This window comes from Carcharhinus amblyrhynchos, chromosome 5 (assembly GCF_965287045.1).
Source record: "Carcharhinus amblyrhynchos chromosome 5, sCarAmb.v2.hapA, whole genome shotgun sequence".
In the NCBI taxonomy this organism is placed as follows: Eukaryota; Metazoa; Chordata; class Chondrichthyes; order Carcharhiniformes; family Carcharhinidae; genus Carcharhinus; species Carcharhinus amblyrhynchos.
In genome coordinates, this window is record NC_137328.1 from 16,150,327 (window position 1) to 16,177,406 (window position 27,080).

The 27,080-nt window shown below is 40.2% G+C and overlaps 1 protein-coding gene across 3 annotated transcripts in view; it reads left to right on the forward strand.

The window, feature by feature from the left end:
- LOC145342911 (lysine-specific demethylase 4C-like) overlaps positions 1 to 27,080 on the forward strand; it is a 354,712-nt gene that overhangs the window by 94,760 nt on the left and 232,872 nt on the right. For all 3 annotated transcript variants that reach the window (XR_013886659.1, XM_080188495.1, XM_080188496.1), the window contains exons 7-8: positions 5,015 to 5,118; positions 9,055 to 9,192. Coding sequence is in view for 2 of the 3 variants with exons in the window: in XM_080188495.1 (XP_080044621.1) it covers positions 5,015 to 5,118; positions 9,055 to 9,192 (242 nt within the window). In the remaining variant the exon portion in view is untranslated. The remainder of the gene's footprint in view (positions 1 to 5,014; positions 5,119 to 9,054; positions 9,193 to 27,080) is intronic.

Below are 27,080 nucleotides of genomic sequence, written 5' to 3' on the forward strand. Positions count from 1 at the left end.
GCAGAAGGAAGCCATTCGGCCCATTGAGTCTGCAACGACCACAATCCCACCTAGGGTCTATCCCCAAAACCCCAGCATTTATCCTAGCTAGTCCCCTTACTGAGGGGCAATTTAACTTAGCCAATTCACCCAATCCGCACATCCTTGGATTGTGGGAGGAAACCGGAGCACCTGGAGAAACCTGCATGGACATGGGGAAACTGTGCAAATGTGACACAGACAGTGACCCAAGCCAGGAATTGAACCTGGGTTCCTGGTGCTGTGAGGCAGCAATGCCAACCACTGTGCCACCATACCACCCCAATTTCTATATAAGAAAATGAAGCCAGGATTCTGACCAACAGCCTCGAGCATAATTAAACTTAGAATGACCTCAGTTTTATCTTAAGAACGTTGAAGAACAATTTGTAGCACTAATGAGTGATTCATTTTAACAACACACAAGTAAGTTGTCCTTTAAGTGTTTTGCACTCCAGTCTTTGCAAATAAACACAATTATTTGACTTCCCATGAATAATAAAATTACAGATTTGCTATCTATAGTAGTTAAATAAAAGTCTTGACTGTTATGATCCCAGTTGATATTACAGCTGTACAGGAAGATCCCAGAATGGAACCCTTGTTCAGTAGACTGTAAGTTTTACTTTTTTTAACAAAATATGAATGAGCAGAGCCACAGGACTGCCAGTTAGCTTTCAACAACAGAAAAAAACAAATAGGAGGTATTTGACTATCATGCAATACTCCTTCATCCCACTGATCTCTTCACAAATGTACCCATTTTAAGGATAATGCAGGTTAGAAAATATATCTCGCACTATAATGTTCTCTGTAAATCCACAATCCCAATAAACCAGTAGGCCAATTGTGGTCAGACAACAGCCCATTTTGAAACCAAGCTGCCACCCAATTGAATTGCTGCAGTTTTCTCCTTAAATCCTCCCAGATGATTATCACACATGTTTCCAAACTCCACTCTCAAAAGGGATGCCTTAGAATCATGTTCCAAACGACGCTCTCTGACGCAGGAGAGGCGATGGCTGACTGGCATTATTGCCAGATTATTAGTCCAGAAACATAGCTAATGTTCTAGTGGACCTCAGGTTTGAATCCTTCCATGGTAGAAGGTGGAATATGAATTCAATAAAAAATGTCTGGAATTAAGAATCTACTTGTGACTATGAAATCATTTTCGATTGTTGGAAAAACCCATTTAATTCACGAATGTCCTTAGGAAAGGAAATCTGCCGTCCTTGCCTAGTCTGGGCTATGTGTGACTCCAGAGCCACAGCAATGTGGTTGGCTCTCAACTGCCCTCCAAGGGCAACTAGGGATGGACAATAAATGCTGGCCAGCCAATGAGATAAAAAAGATATTAACATAATATTAATGTTGAAATTCTCATTGTAATTTTAGAGTTTGTGTTGCTGTTTGAAGCTGCACATTGTTGATTTTATAGTTTACTAATAGTAATGTCAAAATAATGTGAGCTGCCAAGTCAAAATGACAAATCATGGGATTTTTTTTTAAACATTGAATCATCTTCCTGTTTTTATTTTCATTATTGAATGTCGGGTGGCAGATGTGTGTGAGAAAGAGCAAAGTCAAAGTTTATTCCTGTGGTTATGGCAATCAGTGATATTCAGAAATCAAGACTCCAACTCCATCTTAGGATTCTCTTTGTGACATCAGTTTGGGCAAAAGTATAAGAACATATAGAGTAGGATCATGCGGGGATCATTTGTTCTTCAAGTCTGCTCAGACATCCAATACCATCATGGTTGATCTACCGCAGTTCGACCTTCTTGCACTATCCCCAATCTTTTAATTTCCTTTGTATACCTACCTTTCAGTGTAGAGAGTTCCAAAGGTCCACAACTTTTTGAATGAAGAACTTTCTTCTTTCCTTAGTTCTGAATGGTTGGCCTCTAGTCTATATTCTCCTCTTGCCTCAGGAATCAGCCTAGTGAACCTTTGTTATACTGCCTCGAAAGCTGATGCATCTTTCCTTGGGTAAGGAGACCAAAATTTTATATACTACTTGAGGTGTGGTTTTACTGGGCCCAAATAACAGTATGAGGGTTTCTTCATTCTTATTCTCCATTACTTTAGTAATAGAGCAAAGGAACTTGGCATGGCCCCATTTGTTTCTGTTGAGGATGACCTTTCATACTGGATTTGGAACTGCCAGAATGCCTTTCATGGCTACCTGTGAAACTGGTCAAGTTTTTCTTCTGGTGATGTGAAGCCTTGTCCCCCTCTGTAACTCACACCATGGTACGTCTGAGTAGAGAGGTACCAATCTGTTTGTGATGTGTGAGGGGTGAATATTAGCCAGGTACATGGGACAAATTCTCTGCTCATCTTTAGAATAGAATCCTCAGACCTTTTCGTCCAACTGAGATGGCAGACAGCTTCAGCTTTTTTTCTGGGGGGGAGGGTGATTCTCTGGCCCCATTAACCCCAGGCTCAATTCCCACTAGGTCAATGAATTCAACGAGAGGCCTGAAATGGGATTTGCGTTGGGCGATAAACAGTTTCTGATATTCCTGGCCTGATGAGGATTTTGCTCAAAGGACAAGAACCTAATCTGAACTCGAGAATTTACTCTCAATAGCAAGATTAAAGTCAAATGCAATGGCCTCCCAATATGCTTCCGCTCAACCAGCAGGAAGTCACCCAGGCATCAATCACGAAAAGTGGGGACTAAGTGCCATGGACTGTAAGGGGGAGTAGGAAGGTGAGTACCACTAAGAATACTGTGTGCAATTCTGGTCACCCTATTATAGAAAGGATATTGCTAAACTAGAAAGAGTGCAGAAAAGATTTACTAGGATGCTACTGGGACTTGGTGGATTGAGTTATAAGGAGAGGCTGGATAGACTGGGACTGTTTTTCTCTGGAACGTAGGAGGCTAAGGGGTGATCTTATAGAGGTCTGTAAAATAATAAGGGGGAACAAATCAGCTAGATAGTCAATATGTTTTCCCAAAGGTAGGGGAGTCTAACACTAGAGGGCATAGGTTTAAGGTGAGAGGGGAGAGGTACAAAAGTGTCCAGAGAGGCAATTTTTTCACACACAGGTTGGTGAGTATCTGGAACAAGCTGCCAGAGGTAGTAGTAGAGGCGGGTACAATTTTGTCTTTTAAAAAGCATTTAGATAGTTATATAGATACGATGGGTATGGAGGCATATGAGCCAAATGCAGACAATTGGGATTAGTTTAGGGGTTTCAAAAAAAAAGGGCAGTATGGGCAAGCTGGGCTGAATGGCTGTAAACCTCTGTGATTCTATGACGCTCAAGTCCAGGGTGCCCATGATCAAATCATCACCAGATGCAGAGGGATGCCCTTCAAGGGAGTTGGGGGTTGAGTGGTGTTCGGGCTGTGGTAGAGGGGTTCAGGTAGATGGTTTTCCCCTTGAAAATGGTTACGTAGCTGGTCTCCTTGCTGTAGCTTTAAAAAGCTTTGGGCTGTCTCTTAGCAAGCCAATTTCAAAGATCTCTGAAGTTCCAGGGGCTAGTCTTCTCTATGTAATTTTATCTAGTTTTTAAAAAGCTTTGAAGTGCTTTGATCGCATTCCATTTCATCTCCCGTTAACTTTTGCAACCCGCTTGAGTGACAACTCCAGCTCTTTCAAAGGAGGGATTATTATTGTTCGTTTATATAGCCTTTCGTAGTCCATTAACAATGAAGTGCTTCCTCAAAAGTATAGCTGTTCAGTCTGAGCTCATTCTTTAAGGGGATTGTTTTCAACTCTGAAGTGCTTCCTAGAAAGTACAGGTGTACTGTCTGTGTTTTTTTTTCAAAGGGACTTTTTCTACCTCTTATGTCTGAAACAATATGCCTTTACTGGAGGTTGGTTTTAATCTATACAAGCAGCTGGCACAACTCAAACATTACAGTTCAAGGATTCCTCAGTGAGGACTGTCTCACAGCACTATTGAATTCTTTGGACAGATCATGTTGGGGGGGCTCAGAGGTCTTTGTAGCCCATGGGTGGTCAGGGACACGACTGGACAGTGCCCTGGCCCTGGAGCAGTCATGGTGCTGGGGGCAGTGTGAAGTTGGCACTGCTGAGGGCAGGAGCCTGAAGGGATGTGGCTTTTGGCAATCCCCTAGCGGGGTGTTGGTCACTTTTGGGGTGGGTGATTGGGTCACCTGATGTTTGCGTTGGTTGAGGGTTTGGAAAGAAGGTTGCCCACCTTGGTCAAGGGTCGGGGGTCTTCCCCTTACCTGCTGGGAGGAGAGGATCATGATGTCTGCTGGGGATGGGAGGTGGGACCTGTTACTTTACTTTGAAATTGGGGTGTCCTTTAGAAAAGGCGCCCTGATCTCTGAGGAGCCTGTCTTACTGGTGTCTTTAGTCTGTGTACCTCTTTAATGGCAACTAACCCCAACTTCAAAATGTATTTCTAAGTGTGGGTGGGTTGCAATAGGGATCCTGCCAGCCCACCTAGAAGAAATCGCACTGCTTTTCCTGCCAGAGATGTTGCTTAGAAATTTTTTGCAAGAATTGCACCAATGTCTCACCTGAGAGATGGCACCTTGAACAGTGCAGCCCTTCCCCGAAACCGCACTGAAGTATTAGCCTTTACTTTTGTGTTCAACTCTTGGAGTGGGACATGAACCTAGAACCTTGTCACTCAGGCAAGAGTGCGACCAATTGAGTCTAGACTGGTGCATGTCAAATTCTCTATAATTAATTGGTTACATTGTTTTAAAGAACATTTCTTTGGTGCATTGGGGAAAGGTTGGATGTTCATCATTTCAATAGAACTAACGGGGCTAAAAATATTTGAAATGTATAATTTGAAAAAGAACAAAAATGCAGCAAAGCCACTTCAAATTGCCTTTGTTAAAATAGCTGTGTATAAGGTTGTTTTTGGAGTTCTCTTTCTGCATACACCAGTCACATGTTCCCTTATGATGGGAGGTATTATTTGGCAAACTTGGGATAAGATGAATTGCCCTATTGTAATATAAAGAAATTAATTGTAAAATATTCCTCTACAGGTTTCTTTCCAAGTAGTTCCCAAGGATGTGATGCTTTCCTACGTCACAAGATGACCCTTATTTCTCCTTCTATATTAAAGAAGTATGGGATTCCTTTTGACAAGGTATTAAATATATGTTTAAAAGAAAATAAAACCACACACAATGATTATTGTTCATCGGACTTTTGCTGCTCCATCATCATGGAACTATTCTCTATGAAGTGTATTTATGTATAAAATGCATTACCTTTTTATGGTGTCATTTTTATTAGATAGCCAAAATTAAAGAATAACACATAGTATGTACTTTTGAAGTGTGTTAAGCAATGCTTTGGTTTACGTCCAACCTTTTAGAATTGAGTTTTAGAAGTTTGTCTTGAGTATGTTATCTTTCACAAGCCATATTTTGGAAGATTCCTGTGAGACGTCACACAAAGGAATTCCCTGATTTTGAACAACTATTTGGTTTCGATCAAAGGCTGTTTTGTTGAGCTTCTCTTGCCTTTGTCTTGTATCCTAAGCATGTTGGTGTATTTTTTCAAGGAAGTGCAATTTGGGAATTATCTCATAGAAGTGTAGGATAGCAAGTTTTTAAAGAAACAAAATTGTGAACAGTTTACCTGTTTTTCATCTGGCGAAGTTAACACACAGGAAATTCTTTGTAAATTTAAATGGGCTTAAGAAATGTTAAATATTTAAACAAATATTATTAACAATATTATTCTTGCATTTGAAAGGGCAGGTGCTGCTCCAGAACATTTCATTCTCAATTTGGAGCCTTGAGTTTGAATCTTAATTCCTTTTGATAACTTTATTCATGGTTCTGAAAGGGATGGTACTGAGATTTCCAGCCTCAAGCTGGCAATTTCAACAGGAATGTGGGGTGTGCAGCAAGAACAATTTCTTTAAAACATTCTTCTTTCAGATTTTGTTTACTTGAACTCCAAAACTGATAAACAATTAAAGCTTGATTTTGAAAAAAAAATCTTTGGAATAAATGGATTACACATCTGATCCCAAGTAGTTAATATCAAATCTTGTGGCCAAGAGGCGCTGACTTTTGTGATTTAACCTGCAAGATTATTCAAGTGCAGCCAGTCAAAATGTTTGATAGCAGTGAATCCAAAAATATTCTTCTTGAATTTTTTTCCCCCTTTATACAAATCATAATAAAGTTTCAAGCTTTCAAAAGTGTTTGTTTAGTATCGACTTTGTATTTAAATTTGGAAATTTACTAAATAATTTTATCTTTGTTCGATTGTATAGTCAAACCCAACAGGTAAAGAATATCAAATGAACTGTGTGATTTGTCTTTACAAATTATGCAGGAAGCATATCATGAGTAACGTGCTTACCTGAATTTAGGATGGGTTGCATAAGAGATTATTCCACAGGTAATGTGCGTTCTAGTTCCTCTTGTGCCCCATTTGTACTATGTGTTTAGCATCTGTGAAGTTGGCAGATTCTGTCGGTAGACTGTCTGCTGTACTGCACTTGCTGACAATTGGAAAGGTTGAGCTCTTTACTACCCTCAGAATCACTGTTCAGTAAGTGTAGAGGTGTACTTTCCTTTATTATAACCATGTGAAGAGGTATTGCCTCTTCAGGTTTGTAAAGGAAATTACAAAGTAGATCCAGCTATGTTTATTCACTTTTCTGAATAATTCAAGTGAGGAGAATTAATTACAAAGCAACATGTCGTTTTTGCTCTAAGGGTAATGGATTTGTGGAATTTGTTTCCAGGAAAGACCATTAGGCTGGCAGTATAAATGGATACAACAGCCAATTATATGGATTTCTGGAGAGAGGGATATAGTGAAAAGACAAGTGGAAGTGGTGTAAAAAGACCTACAATGCTGCATGATATATTATAGCGCAGTTTAGCAGAAACGTTTCAAACAATCATTATCACAGATGCTGCTAGATTGAATTAAAGAATTTGTTTGAAGGGAATAAAAGAGTAGGAGATAGCGAAGTACATTAAAATTGAATTAAAATATCAATCCAAAGGAAGGAACTATATTCTCGCTTGCATCTCTGATTAACAAGGTAATGAGAACAGGAACTGAAAATAAACTGTGAGCTACAGGTTCTTGTGACACTGAAACATAAATGTGCTGAAAATTAGTAAGCTAAGCAGTAGGAGATCGGTGACAGCTGAGCTGGTGCTCACCAAACACCTGTAAAATTAAACCATGGTGGAAGCAGAGAGGGATAGCACCCAAAAAATGCAATTACTTAATTGCAGTTACTTGAGTACCTTTGATACCATTGCAACTTTGTACCATAAATCTTTGTAAGAAGTCTCCCAACACCAGGTTAAAGTCCAACAAGTTTATTTGATAGTAAACCCACTAGCTTTTGGGGTTTGCCCCTTTGTCAGGTGAGTCACCTGACAAACAACTTGTTGAGCTTTAACCTGGTGTTGTGAGACTTCTTACTGTGTTTATCCCAGTCCAACACCGGCATCTCCACATCATAAATCTGTGAACATACCTTTTCCAGGATGTTCAATCTAGTTGCTTAAAATTTCTAGCCATGTCAACAGGAGCAACATTACGAAATATATAATGTTAACAAACTGTCTTTATCCACATTTTCATTGAAAAGAATGTTTGATGGAGATGGTCTTTTCGAGAGGGGTTTTTGATACAGCAGGTTTTTCAAACCACAATCAGATGTTTTCAAAAGCACATTAGCATGTGGACATACTCTAACCACAAAATCATTACTGTAAGCTGCCAATAGAAGATTTCTGTCACATTGCATCATAAATACTGTAGTCTAATCAGATTGGACTTTGCCGATTGTATTCTAACACATTAACTTGCTTTTCTGCACCAACAGTAGACACTTTGAATTCAGTCTTATCTCCCTCAGTTGTTTTATTTCTTTTCTGCTCACCTAAGTGCGGAAATCAGCATCTGTTATGGTAATAAAACTATTTGAATGTCAGGAGATTCATATCTTTTACTACACCCTCACTGTAACTGTAATGCTACATTCTGCACTCTCTCCTTTCCTTTTTTGTAAACGCTATGCTTTGTCTGTATAGCATTGCAAGAAACAATACTTTTCACTGTACACTAATACATGCGACAATAATAAATCAAATCAAAATTTTATTCCCAGCATTATTCTTAATAACGAAAACAATTTGTATATAATGCCTTGAATTAAATAAATTATCCCTGGGTGCTTCACAGGAACACTATATCCTAACATTGAACTACATAAGGAGATATCAGGTCAGATGGGAAAGTTTGGCCAAAAAGCTAAGTTTTAAGGAATATCTTAAAGGAGGAAAGTCAGGTAAAGAGGCAGAGAGATATGGGGAGGGAATTCCAGGGTTCATTTCAAGACAGCTGAAACCATAACTATCAACAGTGGAGAAATTAAAATCAGAGGCCAGAATCAGATTGGCTCAGATATCTCAGGACAGATACAGGAATGTCAACTCTGAAAGGGAACAACACTCTGTACTACATGAGCAGAGGGTGCTGTTGGTTGCCAAGTGGATTCTGATAAAGGGGTTCCCATGGAAAATGCACTAGGGGATGGTTAACTGCCAAGCTTTTGTTTAAATTTAAACCAGGGAAGTTGACAATGGTCAAGGCATTGCCTTGCAGAATGAACCAGGAAAAGGCTGCCCCCAAGCTTTTATTTAGATGGGAAAGGTGCAACTCATGGATTTTTTTTTGTTTGCAGAGGACAGGGCCCAGCTTGTGAATATGAATTGCTTCTAGCCTGCGTAAGTGACCCACACTTGGAGCCCAAATTAGAACCTTAAATTGGTTGTTGGTGTAATCCCTTGCACTATTAGGACTGTTTAGTAAGTGTTGTACAACCGTGGAATTCAAGGTTTTCCCCACTTGTATGGTATAGTTGTCTATCTATCCTGTACTTCAGTTTGTGTAGTATGTAAGCAATATCAGTTAAATTGTTTGTTATGATGCAAAAAGAATGCACAATTATGTCATGGAAATTTTGCCTTTGAATTCTGAGATTAAATTTAATGGTCTTCCAACTTCAAGCTGCTTTACACTTTATTTCATGCAGATTACACAAGAAGCAGGGCAGTTCATGATCACTTTCCCCTATGGGTACCATGCTGGCTTCAATCATGGATTCAACTGTGCTGAGTCAACAAACTTTGCCACCATTCGATGGCTTGATTATGGAAAAATCGCTAAACAAGTAAGTGGCAACAAGGAATGCAGATGGAGTGTATCAATTGTCTTTTGTGTCCTCCAAAAGACACCTGAAGGAAAAGCCAGGTCTCAAAACGTTAACTGCTTTCTGAATTCTGTGGAAGTACTGTGCACACAGGAAAAAGGAGAGTCTGTATATAAAAAAAGGTGCTAACATTCAAAGTCTGTTTTTCAACTTTCTGACAGATTAGTCTGTAAACTATAAATGTACCCAGAAGCAATCATTCCTCTCTCTTTTAAAAAAAAGTGCACTGTGTGAATTCCTCTTGGATGTATCATAAGCCTGGATGGAAATCTGCTGTCTTTGATATGGTCAGTAAACCTTCGTAAACTTCCTGCCAGTTGCTGTTCTGTCCCACTCGCGTTATCAGTACTCTGGAACTTTTATTAGCACATATTATAAAGAATATTCAACTATTGCACAATATACAGTTAAAGTCCCAATGCCACCCCATTCCCCCATGACAAAAAAAATGAAAGGACAGTTAATTATATTTTTGCTTTGCACATTATATTAATTATATGCAACATGGAAGCAGAGGACTTTTTTAAAGAAGCTTTGAGGAACACCAAAGCTCCTTTGAAGGCATGGACATTTTTGTGTGAAGTTATTTTGGTAAATATTGTGCCAAAATATAGTGATGGATCTGAATTTTTAATTTTTTAATTCAACATGTGGCCTCCTTGGATTGTACAGTATATTTATTTGATAAGTGTTGGCAATAAATCAGAAATATTATTTTGTTTGTGTTGTAATTAGTTGGATAACATCTAATTTTGCATACTTAATGTCCCAAAATTTGAACATGCTTCGGTTATTATTTTCTTTCTGCAGTGTCATTGTTCATATTTGAAACCTGTTTCCAATTTCCCTGTTCTCTCCCTAAGCGCAAAATGTTTAAGTTGTGTGTTACGGTCTTCACCTCCTTTTGTCATCAGGTTCCTACTCTTGCTTCTAATTTGAGAGCAGGAATTTCTGGACATCACACTAAAGAAGGATCAAATTCTGCACGTAGAGTATGCTCTTGGCATCTTTTGGTAGAATATGTGGGAGTTTGTATTGCAGTGACGGACTTTACTTATAACGTTTTTAACTTGTACATAAAGATAATGATTAGTTTGAGTTGTGTTTGCTTTTTCACTTTGGTTATGGCTGCTTTTATAAGGTGAGTGTAAGAGAATTTGGGAGGCCACTATGGAAAATGGAATAGCTACAATTGGCTAGCTGTAATCTAAAAATGAAGTAATAACAAGTGAGGACAAAATATACCTACCTCTTTCAAAATTCATATAAAGCTATGTGAAGAAAAACTAGAACAATTGATATAGGAAATCTGAAATAAAAATTGTAAGTATTGGAAGTACTCAGGTCAGGCAGCTTCTGTGGGAAGAGAAACGGTGTTAGCAATTCTAGGTCAATGACTTTTCATCAGAGCTGAGAAAAATTAGAAATATAGTGGACTTTAGTGTAGCTATTAACACACTCGGATTATTCAGTAAGTACTGTTCAATCACAGAATTGCATCCAACAGTAATCATTTTGTTATGGGTTTGTAAACATGTGCTAATGAGTACAGTCTGTACTTATTAGCATATCTATTATGAACAGCTGAAGGTAGAGTTCTAGTAATTTTGCCTTTCGAACAAATCCTTGCTCCAAAAGGGAGAGTGAGCTCTGGCTGTCTCTTCTGCTAAAGTCTTTGCAGTCTCTCTGCAGTGGCTCTAATCTGGCCTGTTATTGTTCACCCACTGTGTATTTCCAAGGGGCTTGGGATGGGTGTGTCTGTGGCAGCCATCGTTTCAATATTTAGCACTTTACATTTCATTGTTTCTTCCTTAGATAGTAATGAGTTTTGATGGATATCTGAATGATGGGAAATGTCTCTCTTTACTCATATGAGGATGATTTGTTTGATTTTTGTTTCATTTGCACCTTGGAAGGTGGGCTTGCATTTTTAAGAAGTTTGTTCTGTCTCATTTCATTTTGCAAAATTTCCAGTCAATTGAATTCATCTTTTCAAAATTAAAGAGGGATAGCCTTGTGACATACCTTTCAGGCTTTTATATATTTTCACTTTATAAAAAGTACCAGTCTCATAAAATATATGGATTAAAATCTGTTTCTGCATTCATGTAATTGTATTTTGAAATATGGGGCTGGATTTTGTGGTCAGTGACTATTTGTTTCACTTGCCCATAGAATTTCTGCATTGGTCGAGAAACAGAGACCTAATATTTCCTGGCAAGTTGAGCTAAACTTTGTGAGAACACAGGACTGTGGTCCCAAGTATTGAAACAGCAGTGTGGCAGAGCAGCAGGAGAAAGGAAAACACAAAGTGCATAGCAAAAGTAGCCCAACAGTTGATGAAGTGGAGAAGCTTGTGAAAGCTTTCAGGGTGAACATGGAGGAGTGATTCACGGGTTAAGTAAACAATATTGTTCTTAATTTTGTTCTTAAGGCAGCCTAGTTAATTTTAGTTTAGTTATAAATCAATGAAAAAGACTAGAGATGGCAGGACAAGCCTTTTGCTCGAACTGTATGATTAGCGAGACTGTTCCAAATTCTCATCTGTAGAAAATGTCTCTGTCTTCCAGACATTGAGCTGAGGGAGCAGATGGTAATTAGGGGCACTCTGAAACATAAAGGAGGGCGATGAATTTCTGGATAATTTTATATTGTACACAGAAACACTAAAGAAGAAAGCATAGGTTCATAGGGGCAGATGTGGCTATCAGGGTGCCAGATTGTGGTGACTTAGGAAAGGCTGTGAAAATGCCCTGCAGAAAGTGGGCCTGTCCAGCAGGTATGATACACTGCAAGGGGAGGTGATGGCCTAGTGGTATTATCATTAGACTATTAATCCAGAAACTCAGCTAACGTTCTGAGGACCTTGATTCAAATCCCGTCACGGCAGATGGTGGAATTTGAGTTCAATAAAAAAAATCTGGAATTAAAAATCTACTGATGACCATCAGGATCTACAAAAGATTGTGAATGTAGCCCAATCCATCATGCGAACCAGCCTCGTATCCATTGACTCTGTCTACACTTCTCGCTGCCTCGACAATGCAGCCAGCATAATTAAGGACCCCAAGCACCCTGGACATTCTCTTTTACACCTTCTTCCTTTGGGAAAAAGTTACAAACGTCTGCGGTCACGTACCAACCGACTTGAGAACAACGTCTTCCCTACTGCTGTCAGACTTTTGAATGGACTTGTCTTGCATTAAGTTAATCTTTCGCTACACCTTAACTACGACTGTAACACTACATTCTGCACTCTCTTGTTTCCTTCTGTATGAATGGAATGTTTTGGATGTATAGCACGCAAGAAACAGTACTTTTCACTACGTTAATACGTGCGACAATAACAAATCAAATCAAATCAAATGAAACCATTGTTGATTGTCAGCAAAACCCATCTGATTCATTAATGTCCTTTAGGGAAGGAAATGCTGCATTCCTTACCTGGTCTGGCTTACATGTAACTCCAGAGCCATAGCAATGTGGTCGATTCTCAGCTACCCTCGGGCAACTAGATATGGGCATTAAATGCTGGCCAGTCAGTGACTCCCATGTCCCACGAGTGAATAAGAAAAGGATGGGCAGAAAGAGGGGGAAGATCAATCAGAATAGAAACCAAAGCCTGTGCACAGAAGGAAGCCCAGGGGTGGGGAGAGAGAGGGAGTGATAAAGAGCAGAAGAGAAGTGTAGTAGTGATGGGGGACTTTATAATTGAGGGGAATAATACTGTCCATTGCAGCCATGAATTCCAGTCCTAAATGGTGTGTTGCCTACCAGGTGCCGGAGTAAGGGATATCTTGGGTGACTGGAGAGGCATTTGGAAAGGGAGGGGAAAACCCAGTTGTCATACTTCCAGTTGGAGGAAAAAACATGGGATGAAACAGGGAGGAGATCCTGCAGAGGGAGTATTGAATGTTAGGAGCTAAATTAAAACATGGCTCTCGCAGTTTAATGATCTCTGGATTATTGCCTCCAGCGTGTGCAAATTGGTCGATTTGATTTGATGTATTATTGTCACACGTATTAGTATACAGTGAAAAGTATTGTTTTTTGCATGCTATACAGACAAAACATACCATTCACACAAAAGGAAATGAGAGCGTGCAGAATGTAGTGTTACAGTCATAATTAGAGTGTAGAGAAAGATCAACTTAATGCAAGGTAAGTCCATTCAAAAGTCTGACAGCAGCAGGGAAGAAGTTGTTCTTGAGTCAGTTGGTGCGTAGCCTCAGAGCTTTTGTATCTTTATCCGGATGGAAGGAGGTGGAAGAGAGAATGTCTGGGGTCCTGGCTGCTTTGCGGAGCCAGCAGGAAGTGTAGACCGAATCAATAGATGGGAGGCTGGTTTGCGAAAGAGGATTTGGTGGGCTTTCTTGACCATAGTGTTGGCATGGAGGGGACGAGGACAGGTTGTTGGTGATCTGGACACTTAAAATACACAAAGTTATGGTGAGGAAAAGAGAGGTTCCTTTTTATGGAACCAGTACTTTGCAGAAAGGGCAAATAGTGAAGTGGCAAAGACTTCAAAACTGTAAGACAGGGGAAGGAATCTACAAGAGATGGAACAATCCCAACTCTAAACCAAACATGAAAGGACAGACTTAAAGTAAGAGAAGAAATAAATGTGAAGGTAGTAATTAGAGTTGTGGAACAGGTATGTAAAAATATGGTTAAAAATAGTGAGAGGAACTATTTTAAAATAAATTGTAAACTGTACAGCGTTGCGCATTGTGTCCAAAATAAACCTGAGGAACTGATGAAAGCATAAGAACTAAGATCTGAAGCAGATCATATGAACCCCTGGAGCCTGCTACACCATTTACTAAGGTCACAGCTGACCTTAGACCTCAACTCCATTCTCATCTGATTGTAAAATCCTTTATATCTGTCAGAGTTCAAAAAGGAATAGATCTCTGCCTTGAGTATACTTACCTGCTGAATAATTGCAGCTTCCTGGAAAGAGGATTCCAAAGGTTCACAGTTCTCTGAGTGAAGAAATTTCTTCACAATTAGTCCTAAATGACTGGTTATCCTAAGATTATTGCCCCTAGTTCCAGATGCTACCCAGAGCAAAAAATGGCATGACTCCCCAGCTACCCTTGTCAAGCTCTTTTAAAATCTTGTGTTTCAATGAGATCAACTTCTATCTCTCTAACTTCCAGAGAATAAAGGTCATTCTACTAAGTCTGTCCTCATTGGACAGTCCTGTCTGAAAAATATAAAATTTTGAAAGGAAATAATACATGAAATTTAAAAAAGTTTATAAGTTTATTTATTAGTGTCAAAATAGGCTTACGTTAACCCTGCAAAGAAGTCACTGTGAAGATCCCTAAGCTGCCGCACTCCAATGTCTGTTTGGATGCATTGAGGGAGAATTTAGCATGGCCAATGCACCTAACCAGTATGTCTTTCGGACTGTTGGAGGAAATGGGAGCACTGGGAGAATGTGCAGACTCCGCACAGACATGGCCCACGCTGGGAATCAAACCTGCTTTGCTGGCACTGTGAAGCAACAGTGCTAACCTCTATGCCACTATTAAATAATTATTTTCCGAAACTCTTCATATTTTTGCAATCTGTGCAAAATGCACTGATCCAGATTACTGTTTCCCAGTATACATGTTTTTTGTAGAGCTTATTTAAATTGGTGAATCATTATTTTTTACGCAGCAGTGGCCTCACTAGGACAGTAATTTTTCTTTCAGAAATAATGCAGCAGAACACCAACATATTGTTGATGGTGAAAGATTATAAAACAAACTTGTGTGTAATTAGAAAATCATGATGGATTTCTCTAGTAGGTAGCATTCAGGTGCATTAAATAATGTTTTTAATAGAGAAAGATATTTAAAGAGAAAACACAATATAAATAAAATGTACTGGTGAAATCATCACTCAGGTTTTAGTCAATTTATTATAGTATGCCCAAAGTATTCAAGAATCTTGTTAGAATACAAAGGTTGTCAGAATATTTGGACCATCTACTTTTCTCATCGCTTGATGTGACAAAAGTTTCCAGATAAAGTCACCATCGTTTTGCAATGAATATTCAAATCTGATAGTATTTTTCTAAAATTCAGGAATATTACTGTTTCTGTTGTAAGAGAATCAGAAATTTATATCACTGAGGAAAGTCATTCATTCCATTGACCTTTTGACAAAGCTAAATCTTAATCTGCAGCTGCCTAATCCTATCTTTTTTCTCTTTGCCCGTGTCGTATATTCTTTCATAAGTTATCCGCTTCTCTTTACAGTGATATTATGTGTCTAAGGAGACATTTATGGTGAAGTATTTCATATTCTAGCAACCTTTGTAAAGATCATTTAACTTCCCTTTGACACAGTGGTTAGCGTTGCTGCCTCACAGTACCAGGGACCTGGGTTTGATTTCAGTCTTAGGTGATTGTCAGTGTGGAGTTTGCACATTCTACCTGTGTCTGCATGTGTTTCTGCCAGATGTTCTGGTTTCTACCCACAGTCCAAAAACGTGCAGGTTAGCTGGATTGGCCATGCTAAATTGCCCCTTGGTGTCTAAAAATGTGTAGGGTGGAATAGCCATCATAAAATGAATAGGATTAAGGGGATGGGGTGGGGATGGTGGACCATGGTAAAATGCTTTTTCAGAGAGTCTGTGTGGACTTGATGGGCTGAATGGCCTCTTTCCGCACTACACGGATTTTATAATAATAAACCTTTTATTGCCATTGCAAATCAACCTATTATACTTACTGCTCTGTAATGGAGTGCCTGGAATTTCATGCAACTCTCAACTGTGATCTAAAAAATATCTTGCACAACACAAACATCATGTCCTTGCTTTTACATAGGTTGTTTCTATGTAGAAACACCATCTTTTGTACCTGTACTTTCCATATCTTGAGTGATTCAGCTTAATCTGGGCACAATGTCCTGTTCTTATTACCATCTACACCAAAATCAGACACCAGTCTCATGGGCATTGCTTCTTACAGTGCGAACTGCAGTTTCTAATCCTTGTGCAGTAACAGCATCTAAATCTGTTCTGTAAAACATCACTGCTCTCCTGCAGGTTCAGTGACTGAAACATGAAGGAAGAGTGCACGTGCGCGATGGGACAGGAGAACAAAGTGCGATGCACAGTCCCCAATCCCATTACGATCCTGAGAGATTGACTTGGACCTATCCCCAGTAATTCGGTAACTTGAAGGTTCTGTTTCTGGTGCAGGATCTCAAACTGATTGAATTGGCTGGGCTGTGCTCCAGTGAGGAAAATAAAATGTCTGATGTGTTGCATTCAGTTTTCTCACTATGAAAGGACAGAAAATCAGGGACCCATTTAGTCCATTCTGCACTCTTTGCCCAATTCTGTGATCTGTATTTGAATTGAGTGAGATGTTATCCTGGGAAAATAGGCTTAAAATTTCATACTTGTCATAGACAAGGTACAGCTAGGAATGGCTGGAAACATCAAAGGGTTGGGAGCATTGGGATAGCAAAGTCAACTGGAGTTTGGTTATCAAATAAATTACTCCAGTAAGCAGTTTGTAAAGTTGAACTTGCAGTTACTGAAAAGGGATGGGAGTGGAGGAACCATCATGTTCTGCAGCGCTGAGAGCAGCAGCAACAATTGGAGAGACTGTGAGAGTGATGGTGAGTGAAACCTTGGGGATTGTTGCATGGGTAGACAGTGAAAGATTATTTCCACTGGGCAGGCAACTATGGAAAAGATGATTGAAACAGGGGAACCTAGCTGTGCTCAGGAACATCTCAGCTGGAGAAATGCAGGAGGGTCGAGAATGGCCATCATTACCCTGCTGTGGTACTGAGGAATTGGGAGGGAATCCGTGTTCCTCCATGTTTCAAGAAAGGGTAAGTAATTAAAACAAAAATACTTATCATGTCTTTAACGGCTTCCAGCCAATCCTTTAAGGATTGCTGTAGAACTGGAAGAATTAATCAGAGCTTGCATGATATTTCCTCCATTTAGTTTCTGAGACATTTTGCAAGAGGGTGTCCTCGGAGTGAATTCATATTTTAAAGTGAGAGGAAACATTTTTAGGGTGGGCAGAGGTTTTGAACAAGCTTTTTGTACCTGCCTTCACGGTAGAAGACACAAGCTGCATCTCAATGACTATGAGAAAATCGTGCAGCAGATGGAAGGAGCAACTTAGAGCAATCATGTCATTTGGGAAAAAGTACTATGGGGTAAAAGATGATGAGTCCTCTCAACTTGATGACCTGCATCCTAGGGTCTTAAGAGAAAGTGGTTTCAGAGCTAGCGAATGCATTATAGGAATATAGAATTTAGGAGCACAGGTATGCTATTTGGCCTTTCGAGACTGCTCCACCATTCGATAAGATCATGGCTGATCTGGTTCTGGTTTCAGCTGCACTTTATTGTCTGCCTCACATAAGCCGGAGTTAAATAAAGTTTTGACAGACATGGGAGTCAAGGCTTGAATAACTTCAATGATCCAACCCCCACTGCTCTCTGGGGAAGAGAATTCTGACATAAGGGGGAACATCCTCTTCCAAAATTTCCTATATTCTGGAAAAGTCTCAGTGGATTAGAAAACAGCAAACGTAACACCTCTATTCAAGAAAAGAGGGCTGACAACACTTGCATCAGACCCCTGCTACTGTTAATGCACATGTGGAGCATCAGAAGTCTGCACATGCACACTACCTCCTGTACAAGCTGTCGGGTGCATTAAGCTCTGTCCATAGCTTCCCTGGTCAGTAACTGACTAGTCCAAAATTTTGCTGATAGAGTGCATAAGTTTGGGCCTGAAAACACGCCCAGTTTCATGTCCACCCAACACTTGGAAAAAACTCGTAAAATTCTGCCCTATGTAAATACGGACAGAATGCTTCCCCTGGCTGGGGAAGCTGAGAACTAAGGGTTATGGTTTCAAAATAAGTGACCCAATAATTCTTGTGGTAATATACTGGTTACAACCAGCTAACCCAAAAATGATCCATGTATTCCTACTGGTTTCTGCCCACTTATCATTCTGTGCTTAAAATGTAACTCCCAATCCCATGAATCCTTATTTTGTATAATATCTTTCATGGCACCCTTCATGAACGCTTTTTGAAAGTTCATATATACTGCATATATATGGTTATATCTTACCTACTTAATTAGATACGACCACAAAAAAACTAAGTCAAACAAAATTTTCCTTTTATAAATCTGTGTTTCCTCTGTCTGGTCACATTATGATTTTCTGAGGGCCTATTTAACTGCCTATCTAAACTTGTGTTGATTGAAATTCCGTATTTGGTTTTCTGTTGTAGGTGAGTGAAAGCCAGCAAAATGGGAGATATCATGTGAACTATGGAGTGTATGTGACCTTTTTGGGTTGGCCTGGATCTCAACATTTGAGATTTGGAGAAAGGTTTCCTTGCACACCTGTGGTGTAACCGTGGTGGAATGCAGACTATGTGCCTACATTGGAAGCAGTTCAAAGAAAATTCGCTAGACTGTTGGGCTGAGGGGGCTAAATTTAAGTTTATTTATTAGTGTCACAAGTAGGCTTACATTCACACTGCAGTGAAGTTACTTTGAAAATCCCCTGTTCGGGTACACTGAGGGAGAATTGAGCATTGTCAGTGCATCTGACCAGCATATCTTTAAGGCAGGACAGATTGAGTCTGTACCCTTTGGAGTTTAGAAGAAAGAGAGGCTATCTTATTGGAACATATAAGATCCTGAGGGGACTTGACAGGATGGATGTTGAAGAGATTGTAAGAGGGATTAGAACTAGGGGGTCTTACATTACAGATGAAGCTGAGGCAGTTTTTTTCTCTGAGGATCGTTTCTGTGGAATACTTTTTTTTCCCCCCCGAAATGTGATGGAGCAGCATCATTGAATATGTTTAAAGCAGAGGAAGATGGATTTTTGATTGACAAGGGAGCCAAAGGGTACAGGGGATAAAAACAAAGTGGAGTTGAGGCATCAACTATGATTTTATTGAATGGTGGAGCAGGCTCAAAGGGCTGAATAGTCTTCTGCTCCTAACTTGTACATTAGAATGATAGTTGATACTGAATTATGTTGCACAGTGCAAATCCACTGAGATTCTGGGAATGAAGCATTTGTTATTGTTGTGTATTTGCAATAAAGTTAATAGCCCTCTTGGGCATCTTTGTTCTAAATATATTCATTTGAAGTTCTTGGGTCCTGTTGTATAATGTTGCATCCTGTCCCCTCCTAACTTTCATATAACAAAATACCCTGTTTCTAACAACAGTTGATCACAATTTAATTGTGGAAATGAAAAATATATTACATAAACTGAGTGTTTCTTCAATTTTGAACACAACTCTCTTATTCTATGCTGGATTAACTCATGCATTCTTTCTGGACAATCAGATTTTATGCCCATTGCATCACAATTCAGTTTTGTGTTAGTGGATAAAGCAGAGTTTTCAACCTCGGGGTGGTAAGAGGAGATTTGATGTGGTTTGATTTTTTATTGTGACATGTATTAGTGTTACAGTCATAGCTAGGGTGTGGAGAAAGATAATATAAGGTAGGTTCATTCAAAAGTCTGATGGGAGCAGAGAAGAAGCTATTCTGGAGTTGTTTGTTTGTGACCTCAGACTTTTGTATCGTTTTCCCCAATGGAAAAAGCTGGAAGAGAATATGTCCGGGATGCGTGGGGTCCTTGACTATGCTGACTGTTTTTTCAAGTGTAGTCAATGGATGGGAGGCTGGTTTGCATGATAGACTGGGCTTCGTTCACAACCCTTTGTAGTTTCTTGCAATCTTGAACAGTGGAGGAGGCAACTGTGATACAACCAGAAATTTGGTGAGAGTTGTAGAGGACATGCCGAATTCTTTAAGCCAGCTGAAAAAGTAGAGGCAGTGGTGAGCTTTCTTAACTATAGTGTTGGCGTGAAGGGACAAGAGCAGATTTCTGGACACCTAGAAACATGAAGGTCTGACCATTTCCACTTCATCTCCGTTGATGTAGATGGGGTATGTCCTCTGCTACGCTTTCTGAAGTTGATGGACTATCTCTATTGTTTTGCTGACAGTGAGGGACAGACTTTGTGATTGCAAGCTCTGCAGCAGCAATGGATGTTATGAGCATAGACTGAATGCTAACAGCTGTGAGGACCCTTTAAATCCTTTTTTTAATGGTGTGTGTGAACGATGCTGGAACCTTATTATTGCTTCAAAAAAGCAACTGCAAAGATTAGTTTTGTAAATAAAAATGTATAAATACTCTACACTCCCCCACACAACCTTGCACAAGCATCTCTGTAGGGCTTTGGTAATTTCAAAGCCTTTTATGAAAGCAAAACTCAGCTCTTATTTACTCTATAAAGTTGTACTGCTGGTAATAAGTATTCAGTAATTTTGTGAAAACCATTCTTTTCTAGAATTGGCATCTCTGTTCATTTGTTATCAACTGCATTTATTTCTAACTTTTATACATTTATCTCAGCCAGTTAATGGCAGGGTCTTATCAAAGGCTAACATTGCTGTATTCATATCCAGTTACAGAATGCAGTCTGAAGCACGACATCTTCCTTTCTTTTGTTGCTGCGCCTGGCACATGGCCTGTTTTAATCCTTCTGCAGTAGACAAAGAATTGCGAGTCGACTTCTTGTTAGTATACTAATATTTATTTACACACACATTTATTAATCGCCTACCCAATGAATACTAAGTTTCCTTACAGAATACTCAAGTTCAAGTCCAATACTAGACCTTGAGTTAACACTTGCGTGACTGGCAAGTATCCAGGCAGATATTGGCCTTGATCCACGTATTGGTCGATGTAGTCCACTGCGTAGCCTGGTCCTTTGGTCTGATCTGATACTCTGACTGTGGTCTTCCTTCCTTCTTGGGTGTGGTGGCTGTTCTCATGCTAGTCACTGCTGGCGATGGTCACTGTCGTTCATTCGTTGGGAGAGAGAGAGATTCTTCTGTTGTGCAGTACCCTTTGTACCTGCATCCTTAATACCTCGTTGGTTTTGCACCCTTTTTAATTATTGCCAATCAATCGATCGGGGCTTGATCATCCTGATTGATAGAGTCCAATCAGGTGCTGCCACACAGATTTCTGGGTGTGTAGGCAATGGCCATGTCTGCAGGGGATAGAGGCACATAGGTCACATACCTCCCTCCCGAATAAGGGCATAAGGCTCCCCTATGTCTAATAAACAAATATGTTGACAGAGAGTGTCCATTGCCTTAGGGATGGCCTATTTGCTGTGTATTCAGCCGCCTGAGCTGCAGTCTGTTTTATCTCTGTTTGTTAAGCTACGGCCTATCTATTTCTGTACTTGGCCAATAATTCCAGCATGCTTTCGTAAATTGCCATTTTTAGGTGGCCCATTTAGCCACACCATCAAAGTTCGGTGCTCTGAATTACACAAAGTAGGAATCATTTAGTGTTTTATAATTATTTATGTTCAATCATTGACAGAATAGGCAAGCAACATATGTATATATTTGTTTCAATATTAAATTTCCAGTTTAAGCTAACAATAAATAACAATACTAGTACTTACATAACATTGCAACTGTGTGGAGTTTTATTTGGTAAATATTACTGGATACAAATTGTTTATAATGAAATTGGTAGATTTTCACAAATTACAACTTTATTTGCCTTTTTGAATAGACTAAGTAATGTTGCTGCTTATGCTTTACTGCTTGATGCATTTGGGAGTGGACAATTTGTACATTTGCCCTGTGAAGGGGTGGCACAGTGGTTAGCACTGCTGCCTCACAGCTACAGGGACCTGGGTTTGATTCCCAACTTGGGCATTGTCTGTGCTGAGTTTGCACATTCTCTCTATGTCTGCATGGGTTTCCTCCCAGTGCTCCAGTTTCTTCCCACAGTCCAAAGGTATGCAGGTTAGGTGATTTGGCCATGCAACAGTGTCCCGGGATGCATAGGTTGGAGGGATTAGCGGAGTAAATATGTGGAGTTTTGGGAGTAGGGCCTTGGTGGGATTGTTGTCAGTGCAGACTTGATGGGCTGAATGGCCTCATTTTGCACTGGTGGGATTCTTTGAATGTGAGGAGCAGCCCCAAGGCATTGTCACTGCAGGTTATCAACATTGGACCATAACTTCAGGTAGAGTGGTAATTGAGACGAATTCCACATGCAGGTGGAATTTTACAGTCCCTCCTGCTGGTGGGATTTTGCAATGATGCCAAAGTCAATGGTCTTCTAAATATCTCGCTGAATTTTACAGCTCCACCTGCTGTGACAGGGCTGTAAATTTCTGTTAGTAGTTACTTTTCTGGAAATCCAACCACTCCTGCCTTGCCCAACTTTCTGACTCTGGCTGGGCAAGACCGATGTAGCGCAATGGGTTCTCATGGTCTTTTGTCTGGAGCTGCAGAATTGGAGGGAAGGTGGGCAACCACCTTTTTTTTGGCACTGGCTTCTGTAAAACAGGGAAGCTTATTGGTCCAGCTATTGCGCAATCAGGGAGAAATTAAGGCTACAAGGTGATGAGTAGGATTGGGGATAGAAATGGTGGGTGGGAAATTTTGGGGTGGCCTGGCCAAATGGGCCAGGAACTGGCAAATGGAATTTAATGTTGGCAAGTGCGAGGTGGTCCACTTTGGTAGGAATAATGGTAGGAAGGATTATTACTTACTTGGTGAAAAACTGCAGCAGGCGACGGTGCAGAGGGACCTCGGGGTCCTTGTGCATGAGTCGCAAAAACCCAGCTTGCAGGTGCAGCAGGTGGTCAGGAAGGCGAATGGGATGCTGGCCTTCATAGCGAGGGGGATTGAATATAAAAGTAGGGAGGTCTTGCTGCGGCTATATAGGGCATTGGTGAGGCCGCAGCTGGAGTGCTGTGTGCAGTTTTGGGCGCCGTACTTACGCAAGGATATTTTGGCCTTGGAGGGAGTGCAGAGGAGGTTTACTAGGCTGATGCCGGAGTTGAGGGGGTTGAGCTATGAGGAGAGGCTGAATAAACTAGGCTTGTACTCGTTAGAGTTTAGAAGAATGAGGGGAGATCTCATTGAGACATATAAGATGATGAATGGGATGGATAGGATAGAGGTGGAGAGACCCTTCCTGCTCAGAAAGGACAGTAGGACTAGGGGGCACAGCCTCAAGATAAAGGGGGTGCGGTTTAGAACGGAGTTGAGGAAGAACTTCTTCACTCAAAGGGTGGTGAATCTCTGGAATTCTCTGCCTGTTGAAGTGGTGGAGGCTACCTCGCTAAATATTTTTAAGACGCGGGTTGATGGGTTTTTGATAAGAGAGGGGATTAAGGGTTATGGGGAGAGGGCGGGAATGTGGAACCGAACCACGACAGATCAGCCATGATCTTATTGAATGGCGGGGCAGGCTCGAAGGGCTAGATGGCCTACTCCTGCTCCTATTTCTTATGTTCTTATGTTCTTTGGGGTGGGAGGGAGATTATCAGGGGGTCATGGGAGAGGAATGGAGTGAATAGGGTGGTCTGTTGAGGTTAGGTTGGGAGGTGGGGTTTGGAGAGGCAGTCAGCATGTGGGGTTGAACCCCTAGAGTTGGGGGTTACTCTTGAGTATGGTGGGGGGTGAGGGAGGGGGCAGTGTTATAGCCCAGAAGCTAGAAGTGGTTTAATTCTTCCAACTTTTTCTGGGTAACTATTACTGTAATACAGCAGGATCTATCTGAAATTTGAGAGTTGAAGTGCACCTTCCAAATATTTGCTGCCTTGAAGCTTGGAAGATACAGGCCACAGCTATGTCACTTTGTAGACAGGGAATGAAAAGTCTGACTTTTTAAGGCTGCAAGCTGCTGTTGATTGTGCTTTAACTCTCCAGTTCACTATATCTTCTCTGTAAAGTTAAAGAAACACTCTTTCCTTACACTTGTATATTTTTGTGGAAGTTGTTTAGTACAAGTTTCTCTAATTTCCCACACCCATTCAACATGGTGTGAGTTAGAACATAGAACATTACAGCACAGTACAGGCCCTTTGGCCCTTAATGTTGTGCCGAGCTATGTCCAATCCCAAGATCAAGCTATCTCACACCCTGTAACTCTGGTGTGTTCCATGTGCCTGTCCAGTAACCGCTTGAAAGCTCCTAAAGTGCCCGACTGTTGGGCGATTGAGAAACTGAGTGGTCTTGCCACTGATAATTAGATTCCACCAGTCGGAGTTGTTTTATTTCTTTGCTCAGGTGATTGAATTACAACATTCTAACATGGATCACAACATTCCAAAAAGACCGTTACACTATGTTTGAAGAAGCTGCAACTTTGATCCATCCTTTGTTTTATTACTTATTTCCAATGATTGGAAAATTACATTTTTTTTAAAGTAATTTAAATAATTGTAAAATATTTTTGAGAAGATCGATAGGTTCATTAGTTTCAAGTAGGAAAGTTTGCAAGGTATTTGCTAAGCAGTGTTGTATGTTCCTTGCTCATCTCTTGCAGCATTCCACATGTTATAAAATGTTATTACTTTTGCTGATAAACATCATTGTCTAATTTTGGCTCCCAGTGTAACTTTTGTGTATGTTGGTTCTACCTCTCTCCAGACAGATCAGTTGGAAAACGTTGGCCATGGTGTGTGGACTGAAGCAAATGAAAAATTAATTTCTATATTTAGATGTAGCTGTCACAGACAATATTTTACTTTGTCTATCATATTTCTTGTGCCTGTTCTAGATAGTCCAATTTTATTTAGTTCTTAATTTGGTGCTTTATGAATGCTTTTCTGACCATTGCTGTTTAGTCTCCAAGTTCATCATACTAATGATGAACTTGGAAACTAATCATCTGTGACTAATCTTAAAACAAACTACTCAATAAAAAAATCTGTGCCAAAAGAAAATAATTTCATAGAAATTCCTTATTAAATAATGGATTTTTCTTCTTTGATTGCCAAGATGAAAATATCATATTCAAGGTGGAAAGTTATGAATTGACTTCATGTCTGAATAAGAAAAATCACATTTGATTTTTCTTATTATGTTCCCACACTTTGCAAGTTGGAAGGCAACATTATTCCCCATTGGAAATCCTACACATTAAAGAGTCAATTATTTTTGAGTTTGGTTGTTCCAGTTATTTAGTTTATTTTATTCTATAATATGCTTGTCTTCCAAATAATTTTACAGTTTAAGTTACTTTCAAAATATGAGAGGAAATTAAGGAAACTGAAAAGCCTCTGATTTCTTGCAGGTTATTGTGTTAAGAATAATGCATAAATGGCAGTGGGTTTATTTTTAAGATAGTAGCATGATTTCAGGATATTCTTTCAGTGTCCTTCACTACCAGGAAGATGTGGAGTCTTTGGAGAGAGTACAGAAAAGGTTTATCAGGATGTTGCCTGGTATGGAGAGTCTTAGCTATGAGGAGAGTTGGGTGAACTGGTGTTGTTCTCCCTGGAAAGGCAGAGGATGAAGGGCAACCTAATAGAGGTGTATAAAATTATGAAGGGCATAGATAGGATAAACAGTGGGAAGCCTTTTCCCAGGTCGGAGGTGACAAACACAAGGGGTCACAAGTTCAAGGTGAGGGGGGCAAGGTTCAACACAGATGTCAGGGGGATGTATTTTATGCAGAGGATGGTGGGGGCCTGGAATGCGCCACCAGTCAAGGTGGTTGAGGTGGACACGCTGGGGTCGTTTAAAACTTAGCCACATGAACAGACTGGGAATAGAGGGATACAAACGAATGGTCTAGTTGGGCGCGTGAGCGGCGCGGGCTTGGAGGGCCGAAGGGCTTGTTCCTGTGCTGTATTGTTCTTTGTTCTTTGAACGAATGATGTGAGCAGTTCATTACACTTACTTACACTTGTCCATTGGCTTTCCATGAACTTTTGCACTGGGAGTTGTGGCCATTAGAAATCTAAAGGAGTGATGCGCTGTACCCACTATATCTATGGCCTGCTGGACATGACAAGGAATGGTGTGTCTACTTAGCTAACCAGACTGAGAAACCCTCATTGGGGAAGACAGTCTGAACAGAAAACGCTAGCTAGAATAGTTAATTCAATTCCTAAAGAAATACAAAATGTGAAATAAAGAGAAGGGAGATAAGATTAAGACAATGAGATAAAAGAGATGAAAAACTTTGTAGTAATTGGAAGAATTGGTGACCACCACTTAGTATTTAACTATAATGGTTTATTTATAAACAGATAAATACAAGCTCGAAGGGCTGGATGGCCTACTCCTGCTCCTATTTCTTATGTTCTTATGTTATGTTATATAGAGTACTTTCACATTCTGGCTGTGGGATCTACTCTGGCTGCAAAAGCCTGCACTCTGCACCAAGATCTCCGTGCTCTTTCCCCATTGGGTGGTCGGGTTACATGACCCTCCCAGTGTATAACCATCAAAAGGACTGGCTACTACATCCCTTCTCCTCCTAAGGATCTTATTATACACTACATTGATAATACAATATTCAAAACACGCGCACTGAGAAAACTTTTTAACACAGTTTATCAAAAACTCAGCCTGTTAGGGGACTTCCTCTTTCTCTGGGAGCCGTGTAGCTGAACTGGCTGAGGTTTGACTGCAGAGGCAGTCACTAGGACTCTCTTCTGGAATCTGTGTCTCACTTTCCTCAGTTCCCTTGGGCGCAGCACTTTGTCCTGTCATTGGCTCATCAGTTACTTCATCCTTTGGACAAACAATGACACTATTTGCTGGCACAATTGGATCAGGCAGTAGCACTTGGCTCTTGAGACAGCACTTGGCTCCCCAAATGATCCAAGTGTTTCTTCACAACCTTGTCCTGCATGTTCATTCCGTAAGACAACAGTTGTGTCCTGGCCACCATAATTCCTGAGACCCAGTTTGGTCAGCTTTCAAAATTCTCCACAAAGACTGGATAATCTTTCTCAAATGCTCTTTCTATTTTTGATGAAATAG